Genomic DNA, 12,500 nt, shown 5'->3' on the forward strand with positions numbered 1-12,500 from the left:
AAATTCGAACTCAGTGGACTGCAGACTTCTGTTGCCCTCCTCCTGCAGTTCACCATCATTCTTTTGGGTGGTACGGAAGGAATTGAGGGACGTTTGTATAACCAGGCCTCTTCACATCCCGGTTATATCAGCTCCACCACATGAAGGCGTCCCTCTCCTGCACCGCTTAAAGGGACCCCTAAATCTCTTTCATGCCGTATCCTGCTGTCTGATGTGTAGGTGTGAGTAAGTGGGAAAAATGTGCTCTGTTTATGTCAGTTTTGTTCGTTTTATACATCAGCAATGAATTTATCAGCGCGTGTGTGTGAGTAGGTGAATATTTCGTAGTTGGCGCCGCTTGTGTGTGTGTGTGTGTGTGTGTGTGTGTGAGAGAGAGAGAGAGAGAGAGAGAGAGAGAGAGAGAGAGAGAGAGAGAGACTATTAAAGACAGTAAGGAACATTGTACACTTAGGAGCTATATGTAAGTTATTTCTCCACTGCAGTCATGACAAACATATTTCTTAAAATGTAAATAGTATGGGTATGTTCTATAAGTGGGGAACAGAAAACAAAAGGAAAAATTGAAAAATGCTCACAATGGCCAGCAAAAATGGGTCACACCTCCATTAACTCAGCAGGTGAAAAACTGGTGGGAGGAGGTGAATTACAGAGAGAGACGACTTTCATGTGTTTGTACCTTCAAAATGTTTACAGAGTGTGACGGAAAAATAATCTGGAATGACAAGCGTACAAGAAAACTGGGCATAACGTCAAATGCTTCTTCTAATTCTATACTTAATCATCAAGAAGTATGCCTAGCTCATATACAATTTCTGTTTGTGCTTTAAAGAAGTAAAAACGTTTTCACACAATACTTTATATTATTCTGATTTTCATACATTATCAGCCCATAAACTATTTAAGAAAATTACGATATTTGTTTTTAATACACTTATTCTTCCTTATACTCCAAGTTTTATTTTTATGGCGGAACTAAGTTGAAATTATGTAGTAAATAATATAGGTGTACAGAAGATAAAGCCATAACTTAAGACCTTATAGTCTGAATCGGCAGAAAAAAGTCAGATGATAAAATGAATATTGGAGGTATTGCCTTTAAGGTGGCGGATGCTGTGAGATGGTTATTGAAGACGTGAGAAAACGGTCCAAGTTCGCTGATATTGTTTGCTTTTTATTTGCTGCCTAATTCTGAGTGGCTGTAGGAAGATGCAACTACTAAATGCAGACGAAAAAGAAAAATATCATGAAACTGATAAACTCTTAAGCATCAAAGACTATCACGTCGTTCTTCAAGATGGAAAAGGTATTGCATTTTTTTAGTTCGAATTCGTTGACCTTTATAAAAATTCGCACGAAGTAAGTTTTGTTTCTTTACACAAATGTCTTCGCTGTACCAGAGTTGTAAGTGAACTTGTGGTTCAAGTGGGCATTACAATTTAAATTATTATATACTACCAAATTTACAAAAGAGTCGCATGCTACTGTGAGAGATGGAGCGAAAAATGTGAGCAGTAACTCGACGTAAATAGTCTTCTCGAAATGCTGTTCTTGTCCTACGTTTATCTTTGGATCTTAGCTTTGTTGGTGCAGTCAGTAAGGGAGGAACTATGTTTCCCGTGTGAATGTCCCAGTCCACCTCACTCACTTTTGGTATAAGATCCTACTACTACTACTACTACTACTACTACTACTACTACTACTGCTGCTGCTGCTGCTGCTGCTGCTGCTGCTGCTGCTGCTGCTGCTACTGCTGCTGCTGCCAACAATAATTTTACAGCAATAATTACCATCATCATCCTAATCCAGCCTTGAAGTTTCTTCTATGTATTCAAGATCATATAAGAATACGTAGCTGGCCTACGCCCCTGGTGGCATTACACGATCCAGGAACCTCCAGCAACCTCATAAGGATTCTAAACAATGTTGGCGTTACCTTCTCTTACCTGTGGTTGATGGGTTTGCTCGGCCAGACAAACGGATAGATCAACAACAACAACAGCCACAACAACCCCTGACTTGCGCCTTAGACCAGTAAAGCGTCAGGATGGTGTGTAAACATTTGTAAACATCCCCCACAAATTAACAGGCAGCAGCAACGATCCAAAACAAAAGCAGCGTCTTCTTGCCAAGGTATGAAAAGTATTAAAGAAAAAAAAAAAGGGAGATTCTAGTAATAAGCCAAATTTCGTGTTAATCATGGAGAAAAATTATGTTCTCGGGATTGGGATATACAGCAGCATCATGTGTGCCAGAGATATAAACACTATATTTCGGGGGATAGGGATTAGGCCATGTTTCGTGTTAAACGATAGGGAGGGGGGGGGATCTATCCTCATGAAAGGAAAATATGTACATTAATAGTTATCATCATCATCATCATCATCATCATCATCATCATCATCATCATCATTATATTAACTGTTCTATCTTTTATTAAATGTTGTGTGTAGGCCTCAGGAACAAGAAAGAAACTTTGATAAACGAATTTATAAAAATGATTAATGAGTGGCATATTTTTCCTTATTTCCAGTTGCACCAATAAACAACCTGCAGCTAATCTACATATGCACCATAACGCCATGCTATATATACTCAGCCAGCGTAACTATCTTAACTATACCCACTTACTTATTTGTCCACACACTTAAGTAACCACCTACTTAACTAACTACAGCCACCCACTTGATGGCTGCCCACTTACTTAACATACTCACGACTTAGTTAACTACCCCTTTACTTAGGTAATCACCCACATACTAAACGAACTAGAACTAGCCACATACGTACTACTATCCTACTTACTCACATGCTTAACAACGGCCACTCGATTACTTAACTATCTCCCCACTTACTTAAATACGCACTTACTACCGTCTACATAATGACTTTACTGCTCGCTTCCTTACTTAACTGCTTTTCTTGTGTCTGTTGAGTGTTAACCATTTTAAGACGTGATTTTCTTCCAGTTTTCATCTTCTATCAAGCTGTTGAAATCAGTTTAGGACCGTCCTGTCGACACGTATGTGCTAAAAAGTTTAGTGTAACATCATTAGGCTGAGACATTTATTATTATTATTATTATTACTATCATTATTATTATTATTATTGTTATTATTATTACTGCAGGTATGAAGTGCGTTTATTCAGCCAGGATTGGTCTCTTACCGTCTAATGGCGAAACTGCTATATCCTTTTTCCAAAAATTAGATCCAAAGTATCGTCCTCTTGTAGCTTAGTTTACGTATTTCGACAGCAGAATAAGGCAATCCGAACACTCTACATTTTTCGCATGGTACTTCTTTGTGATTAGCATCATATTCTGGTATTAATCTGTTGTTACAACTCGAAATTTTAGAAAGAGAGATGGCACATTTAGGCCAAGTTAGGGTAAAATGGGTCTTGTACTATAACAGGTATTAATTAACTTTACGAGTAAGGTGAATTTCCTGGGCTGAATAATCTCATCTCTGTTCAGCCACCATTAGGAGAAAGATTCATAAATGTTATAGCAGACTGAATGTTAACCTAACTTGTTTTGGCCCCTTCTTTCTAATAGCGTACTGTTTCATTTCCCTGCCTACAGACGGTTTTATTTAATTTAGAACAGGAAACGGGAGGAATTAGATGCAGCCAACACTCTTTCACTACTAGGGTGCTCTCCTAAGCTGAAAGACATTGTTTGGAGAAAGCCAGAAGAAAATAAAAAAGGATCTACCCGTAGTCAAGGGATTAACACTCTTTCTGGTGCGATTATCCTGAGTTAAACTGTAGTATAAAGTGCTAGATTATAAGTAGCACTGTGGGCTTCGCAAATCCATTTTCTTAGCGATTTATTACCGTAACCTTATTGCAACTTCAGCATTCTCCTGCATGTTTTTCGTCTCGTTTTATTCTCGACAGGCATTGAGTTAGTAACATACAAGATAATACTGAGGTGTAATGAGCAGAATAATTAACTCAGGAATAAGTGTTACGAAATCTGCAAAACCCACTTGTAATATGGCCCACATTCTCAAGAAATTTTACTGACCCATATAGTCCCTCTTCGTAGTTATAAATTATTTTGTTATTTTTACTCTAAATATATGGTAGGTGAAGAAGAGAAAGGGGAATATATGCAAAGGCAAATATTAAGGAAAGTATAACTCAATCTCAGTCAGGAGAGAGAGAGAGAGAGAGAGAGAGAGAGAGATTTTAATGTCTTCCCTTCGATGAAATCATTTTGTTAACATATCCTTGCTATTTCACAAGCTGCAGTTTAGGTAAGGATAGACTTCTCGACTGAGGAACTAGATAAAATGTTCAATTGCTCCTTTACTACGAATGTTAATCTCTCTCTCTCTCTCTCTTTAACACCTACACCCCATGGCAAGATGACCTAGAGGTGATTAACGTCTCACTCTGACCTCCTGTGTTCGGTCACTAAGTCGCCTTAATTTCACTAACGACCTCTTGTGTGTGTGTGTGTGTGTGTGTGTGTGTGTGAGAGAGAGAGAGAGAGAGAGAGAATGTGCGTATACATGTGAATGTGTGTGTGTGTGTGTGTGTGTGTGTGTGTGTGTGTGTGTGTGTGTGTGTGTGTGTGTGTGTGTGTGTGTGTGTGTGTGTGTGTGTGTGTGTGTGTGTGTGTGTGTGTGTCCCTTTGTTCAGTATGTGACACTGTTTGTTGTGTGTGGGTGTATTTATAGGTGACTGCGTGAACTAATGACTCGGTGTATGGCTTGTAAACGATGTGTGTGTGTGTGTGTGTGTGTGTGTGTGTGTGTGTGTGTGTGTGTGTGTGTGTGTGTGTGTGTGTGTGTGTGTGTGTGTGTGTGTGTGTGTGTGTGTGTGTGTGTGTGTGTGTGTGTGCGTGTGTATGTGTTTAAGTGTGTGAGTGTTTACTGTATAAGTGTTGATGTGTATGTGTAACTCGGTGCGGTATACATGTGTGTGGGAGGGAAGATTGCATCAGAGAGAGAGAGGGAGAGAGAGAGAGAGAGAGAGAGTAGGAGTGTGGGTGAATGCACGTGAGTAGGGAGGCTTGGTGTCATAAATGAATGTGTGTGTGTGTGTGTGTGTGTGTGTGTGTGTGTGTGTGTGTGTGTGTGTGTGCAAGGTGGCTTTTCACATATTTACTCACTCTTTTTTCCCTTGTTACTTCCACTTGTCTAGCAAACGTGAATTTTACCTCTGCATTCCTGTTAGGTATAAAAAGTATATTTGCTTTTCAAGAAATTTTATTACATGTTAGCGAGTCATTTTTAAGTGGAGATGTTAGATTCAAGTTCCATTTATCTTCTGATAGCAGGATAATGTGTAAAAAAAAAAATCAGATAGCAGATTGAAAGGCACTGAGGGTGAATCTTTTTAACTCCTTCTGTACAAGGACGTCTTTTGTATTATATTCTTGCAGTAACCACACTATTTTGATCAACTAAGGAGTGAATCTTATCATAGTCCTTTTACCTTAACTTGGCCTAGATTTCTGATGTTTTGCAGCTTGTTTTTTGTAGCTTAATGACAGAATAAGACGATAATACGGCTCTATTTCCTTTCCGTGGTACTTCTTCGTGATTAGCAAAATATTCTAGTGTTTAATCGATTATTACAACTCAATATTCAGGAAGGAATTGTGTGTGTGTGTGTGTGTGTGTGTGTGTGTGTGTGTGTGTGTGTGTGTGTGTGTGTGTGTGTTAAGGCCAGGTTAGAGTAAAAACAGTATAGTGAAGCGGTTGATGAAGACTTTATCCAAAACCACCAAATGGAAATGTCTCTCCCAAGATTAACAAAATTGTCTGAGGATGGCAAGGAATATAAGATAAAATAAGCCACTGGAGGGCCAAAGCTAAATGAATTCCTGAAAGTAAGGAGCAAAAGTGTAGTATGATGTGAACAACCAAGGACAAAAGACAGCCTTCTCTTCCACTGTTTCTGGTTCACACTTACGCATATTCATCACTTTCCTGCCAGACGCAGCTAAGGGCAGAGTAACTTGCCAGTCTTCCTTCAGCTTAGGAATGCTAGTCAACAGAGGAATGCTACTAGTACGACTTCTACTACTACTACTACTAATAAAAATGGTAGCAGCAGTAATAGTAGTAGTAGCAGTAGCTGTAGTAGTAGTTGTAATAGTAGTAGTAGTAGTAGTAGTAGTAGTAATAGTAGTAGTAGTTTCAATCCCAAGCTCACCTGAACGTGGGCCTGGTGGACTGCAATTTGAAGTTTCTTCCTGCAGTCCACTATCCTCGTTTCGGGGGAGAGGGAGGGAGCTGAGTGAAATCAGTATAGCTGGGCATCAGAACCGACCAATTACATCGGTGTCACCACGAGAAGGGGTCCCACTCATCTTCAGCGTCTTTGAGAAGTACAAACAGTGAAATATTAGGCAATCTTTACTAATATCAGCCAGCAGAGGAATGTAAAAGTTAAAAAAAAAAATGATAAATAAAATAAATATTAGGCGACATAGTGATCCTGACTGCACCTTCACTTTCTGATGAGCTTCCCAATTCCCCCAGGATAGAATCCCAGGTCACTGTCCCTTGCTTCCGGCTACGCCGTGGCGGAGGCATATTAACCTGTCATCGCAATGATATCTTTAGACTTTTCAATTGACAGTATTAGATACTGTCCTTTATTAGCCTCTTAATTGTTAGGGAACTCTCCAATACTCAGTAAAATAATCTAGTTACGGGAAAAACAAATCTAAAAAAGACGTCAATGGATTCAGAGTTATGTTTCTAAGTACACGGTGACGTTTCTTATCTTTAATTTTTGCTTTACCCATATATATATATATATATATATATATATATATATATATATATATATATATATATATATATATATATATATATATATATATATTAAAAAGAGAGAGAGAGAGGAAACACTTCAATTTCAATTTTACTCTCCAGTATGATAACGTCTTTTTACCAGGCGATTTAATTAGTTAAGATAACACCTACACTAGAGGAGTTGAAGTTAATGAAGTTTGCTTGTACCTATTTCATTATGTACGACGAATACTATCCTTCTGTGGTAATGAAAATGAAATGAAGGGTCGGCATCGAAGAGTAAGAGTTAACATAATGACTGTTAGAACCTCCCACAACTTAATAACACAGTTGGTGTGACTGCCTAAATACTGTATATTGCTCATCAGGGTCCACCGCGAAAAAATGGCTAGGGGAGGCGGGCCACCTGAAAACAGCACTTAGGGACCGACACAGCGGAAAGGTGGATGACATAGGGTGAGGCGGGGTGTTTGTTTCCCTGCCAGCTGTATGTATTGTTGTTGAACGGGAGGGCGATGGCACTGTGGCGGTAGGGGATGGCGGGAAAGGAGAAAGATTATAGTTAACGAAATACATACATATATATATATATATATATATATATATATATATATATATATATATATATATATATATATATATATATATATATATATATATATACACACACACACACAGAGCGAGAGAGAGAGAGAGAGAGAGAGAGGTAGGAGCCAGAAAAAAAGAATATAGAGGGCACACGAAAGTGAGAGAAATCTCAACGAATACCCAGTGACGTGGCCATATTACATAAAACGTTGCCTTAGTTTACCGAAAACTAAGGGATAGGAGCGAAAAAAAAAATCAGGTCACACTGCCAGAGGGGTACAAAGTAGCGGATGTTTGTGTGTGCAGAGGAATATACAGTGAAGTCCACACTCAATGGCAGTGAGGGAATGAAGATGCTGAGGTTTGTTTGTGTTGCGGGGTGAACAGGAAAGGCTGTCTGTGTGAGATATGTGCAAGCAGCGGAGGTGTGTGTGTGTGTGTGTGTGTGTGTGTGTGTGTGTGTGTGTACAAATAGGTAGACACTGTGATAAATGAAATGGCAGAGAGAGAGAGAGAGAGAGAGAGAGAAAGCGGAAGTGGTGATAGGTTAAATTGTACAGAGAAGCAAATATATAAAGTATAGAAAGTGCTAAAATATTTCTGAGACTCATTAACATGTATCCTAGCACATACTGGTGAAGCTTGTATACCATCGCCTCAGAAGTATGTGACGTGTCGTGGGAGTCACTGTTGGTCCCCTGATTGGTCCTCTGGTCCATGACGTGGCTGTGATCACAAACACCCTGATTGGCCAGCATGGTTGTGATGTCACTAAATTTGCAGCACTACGCGCTCAGTCATTGGCCACTGTACCCATGACGTCACTGAACCTTCACGTCCATTGGTCAGTAAGCATGACGTCACATTCTCAACGCCCATTGGCCACTGGCGTCAGAGTGGGCGTGGTGCATGTGTGACGTCAGAGAGGCGCCTAGGAGTCTGAGAGGAAGAGAGGCGGATGCTGGTGACTAGGATGTAGGAGGAGAGAGAAGACAGGAAGTGGAGGCGGTGATGATGAAAGAAGAGCAATGTGACACCGGGGAAAGAACAGTCAAGTTTGGTGTCCCAGTTCCAGAAGAAAAATTAATTCCTCGTACTCGTTTCAACCAAAATTAAACTAATACCTTGGGGTGCAATGTAGGTGTCCAGGTGATATTAAATTACTGGATGCCTGAGTGTACAGTGGAAGTTTTCCTGAATATTACTGTTGAAGTTTGTGTATATTGTCATTTGTTTCATAAGTAATTGTGTGTGTGTGTGTGTGTGTGTGTGTGTGTGTGTGTGTGTGTGTGTGTGTGTTTAATCCTAAGTGGTGCAGAATTATCCCCAGTTCAAGTAAACTGGCTAGCGGTAGTCACAGTAAAATACGTAAGAGGTGTGTGCCCAACATACGGTTAACCCCCTCAGAATTAGGACTCTCTCCCACATTGGATAAAACTCTCTGACGCTTGTAACAATTAAAAATGCTATAAGAAACACAAGAAACAGAAATAACTGCAGTAGGTTGGCTGGCTCAGACTAGACAGCATCTGTTTAAGAGTGCGACTAAACGTTTGGGCTCCACGACAGCACAATATATCATGCACATCTAAGCCTAAATTAAGAAAATGTTAAAACGATCAAGAAAATAGCAAAATGCGAGTGCACTGAAGACAAACTAATGATGCAACACGAAAAGCACAACGGGTCATGAGCAGGGATGGTGGTAGGAAAGGAGTGGGAGTCTAAGCCTTGAAGATCGAGGTTAAGCTGAAGTAATAGGCTGAAGAGGGGCATGTCTTCAGAAGGAATGACCGTGACTGAGAACTGTAAGAGTCTGAGAGAACTAGGTGGGTGGATGCGTGAGAGAGTGAGGGAGGGAGATTGGATGTATTGAGAGACAGAAGGATGCTGTGGGAGTGGGGGTTAAAGGCTTGATGAGTAAGATAGAGAGGGAGGCTTGGTGTGTGGGGAAATGAGTCAAGATGCTTTGGGAGTGATAGTGGGAGGCTGGATGGGTGAGAAATGAGAGGTTGTGGGAGTAGGTGAAGGAGACTGGATGTGTGATAACGGAGAGAGAGTGAAGTAAGGAGGCTGGATGTATGAGAGAGAGAGGAGTTGAGGCTCTGAGAACGAGGGAGGCTAGATGTGAAATAATGAGGGTGAGATTGATAGAGAGAGAGGGAGACTGGATGGGTACACGTAAATGATAAGAAAACCTGGATGCGTGAAAGGCTGGGGGAAGGAGACCGAAAGGGTGAGGAAGGGACGCTGGATGTGTGAAAAGGTGTTTGAGGAAAGCGAGATGAGAGAGAGAGAGAGAGAGAGAGAGAGAGAGAGAGAATATTCGTTCCTTGTTTATTTAATTGGGCAGCTGTGTATGTGCGAAATTATCACACGTGTATGATCGAACACAGTTCAAAGTGTGTGTGTGTGTGTGTGTGTGTGTGTGTGTGTGTGTGTGTGTGTGTGTGTGTGTGTGTGTGTGTGTGTGTGTGTGTGTGTGTGTGTGTGTGTGTGTGTGTGTGTGTGTGTGTGTGTGTGTGTGTGTGTGTGTGTGTGTGTGTGTGTGTGTGTGTGTGTACATTCTCTCGCCGTCTTGTTATCCTTTATTACCAACACACACATCTGCTTCCCCCTAAATGTGCTTGCTCTTCTGTGTGCTTATATGCCTCGGTGTGTTTGCCTACACCGAGGGAGTAGGTCCTTGGGAGTCGGGGTACAATCGCCGCCGCATCAGCTCAAAGCCTGAAAAGCAACACCGCAAGTTTGCCTACAGGTACAACGCCAACACGGAAGCATAGACTATTGAGGACAGTGGGTCAGTGCCGGAGGTTATGTATGGTAGTCTGCCATGTTACTGTTGTGTAGTATTCTAAGTAGGTTGGGAAGCTCGGGTTGGGGACGTATTGTAAGTGTTTTTTGGATGTATCAACATTTTCGAGTCGTATTCTAAATCGACTGGGAGACTTACTTTAGGGTCGTATTATAAGTGTTTTTTGAAATAGTGGAACATTTGCGTGAGTCATAAGTGGCTTGGGAGATTGAGGTTGCAATATAAATTTTTCGGAGATATTGTAACTTTTTTGGGTCGTATCATAAGAGAATTTGGAGACTCGCTTAAGGGTTGTATAAGAAGTGTTTTTTAGAGGTATTGTAACACTTTTCGGTCGTATTTTTCGCTAGTGATTTCATTTTTGGATTGTGTTGTGGGTGGCTTCTGCAATCTCGAAACATTTCTTCCTTTGTGATGTATTTTGCATATTACACTTCAGTTTTCTCATGCGTGTTGTGAATGCAAATAGTGTCGTTATTAACACGATATATATATAAAATTTGTAAGATAAAATTAAGATGTATTACAGGGTTGTTCTTTAATAGCATTCCTGTTGAAATTCACCTTGTGGCATTTGTATGTATTGTGGGAGTGGCTAAGTCTGCTGGTGTGGGCGTAGGTGTGGCAGTGGGAGCAGAAAATGAAGAAAAGATGCGGGACTGATATGAATAATGTTGACTGAACCGTACCCGCAACACAATAGAAATTGGCTGATAGAACAGAACGGAAGCGTATTATATCTAACACTCTGTATGGAAAATAAAAATTATGAGGAGGAGTTGCTACGTAGCCTCTCACCAGACCTAGGATAGACTGGAGGGAATAGATGAAATAATATCTTTAGGGGGTGCAATATAGCAAGGAGAAGGGAGCTGGCAGGAGGGGGAAGGAGTAAAAAGGAAGAAAGTAGGAAGAGTAGGAAGAGGGGAGAAAAGAAGAAAGGAAGAGTAGGAAGAGGAGAGAAAAAGGACAGATGATGATGAGGAGGAAAAAGGGGCAGGAAGGTAGAAAATTGTCCATAAGGGAGAGCTAATTAACAAAGAGTAAGAAAAAATTAGTCGCGTGAGAGAGAGAGAGAGAGAGAGAGAGAGGGGGGGGGGAACTAGTCTTTGGGATATTATAAGCAGGATAGATGAAGGAAAAGACAGTTCTTAAAAAAGATAATACCTCCATGCTTTTGTTAGCTCGGCAAGACAAGAGAAGTCACTGGATGTCGTACCTTTCCTTTAGAGGAGAAAAAAAAAAAAATACAAATCCTTAGGAGACAAAAGAATTCCAAGTTTCCCTAATTCAGTAACAGAAGGATCTGAATGTAGTACTGTATATTGCGTGATATAATTCTCTAAGTATGGAATGGGATAAAGATTCCCATGGAGATCGATGGTAGCAGTCCCTGATTCCAGATATTTAATGAAGGAGAAACTGAAAGGGCGTATTGGCTGAGGAATGTAAGGGTGTAGTCGATGATTAAAAAAGCCTTCTGGATAAAAAATTTCTAAAACGTACAGGGAAGCCTTTGCTGCCCAGTTTATTTAATTTGTCATCCCTGTGTTGTGTGTGGTTATTTCAGAGTAACGTATCATCAGTGACAACAACCAGTGTGATGGCTGCAAATAATGCTCGTCGACGGAGTGAAAGTTAATCAAATCTAGACGGGATATGCGAACGTTGCATTTCGTTCGGGCTGATATCAGACTTTTTTTTATTTCATTCCAGAGAAATATACCCAGAGCGGAAAACTAAATCGAGTAACGCTGTGGAATTCTGGACGAGGACGGAGTGTCTGAGGGGATGGGAATGAAAAAGGAGGCTAAGAATCAGTGCTTATCTACCGACTGGGGTCATAGAGGCGGGCAATCAATTTCTGCAACGTCGCAACCTTCGCCTAGAAAACAACATACAATAGTCGATAAGGGTGGGTGGAACAGGGACACACGGGAAGCAAATAATTAAGAATCTGACCGGGCTGGGAATCGAACGCGGGTTTTTCCAGTCGCGAACAATATCTGCTAACCATTACACTGTCACCCCCTCCTTCGATAGGGCTGAAATCTTTGCCTGGCACCTCAGTAAATCCAGATCTTAATTGAATTTCTCGTGTGTCACCTTAGCAACTCTTACGGAAACTGTTTCTAAGAGGAACGTAAGCCACTCTCTCTCTCTCTCTCTCTCTCTCTCTCTCTCTCTCTCTCTCTCTCTCTCTCTCTCTCTCTCTCTCAAACCTTTTATTGTTTCATATTTGTTCGAAGTATTGTATTTATTAAAAGATAACAGCATACGTGTACGACAATCTTAACACTGTCAGCCTCGTATGACTC

At 40.7% G+C, this 12,500-nt stretch overlaps 1 protein-coding gene across 1 annotated transcript in view; it reads left to right on the top strand.

The window, feature by feature from the left end:
• LOC145404290 (uncharacterized) overlaps nucleotides 1–12,500 on the top strand; it is a 132,390-nt gene that overhangs the window by 26,242 nt on the left and 93,648 nt on the right. The window contains exons 2-3 of the mRNA XM_080275811.1: nucleotides 7,148–7,235; nucleotides 8,151–8,304. Of these exons, the coding sequence (XP_080131937.1) occupies nucleotides 7,148–7,235; nucleotides 8,151–8,304 (242 nt within the window). The remainder of the gene's footprint in view (nucleotides 1–7,147; nucleotides 7,236–8,150; nucleotides 8,305–12,500) is intronic.

The sequence above is a fragment of the Coenobita brevimanus genome, chromosome 63 (assembly GCF_032717465.1).
Source record: "Coenobita brevimanus isolate Jiangsu-jjx chromosome 63, ASM3271746v2, whole genome shotgun sequence".
Taxonomy (NCBI): Eukaryota; Metazoa; Arthropoda; class Malacostraca; order Decapoda; family Coenobitidae; genus Coenobita; species Coenobita brevimanus.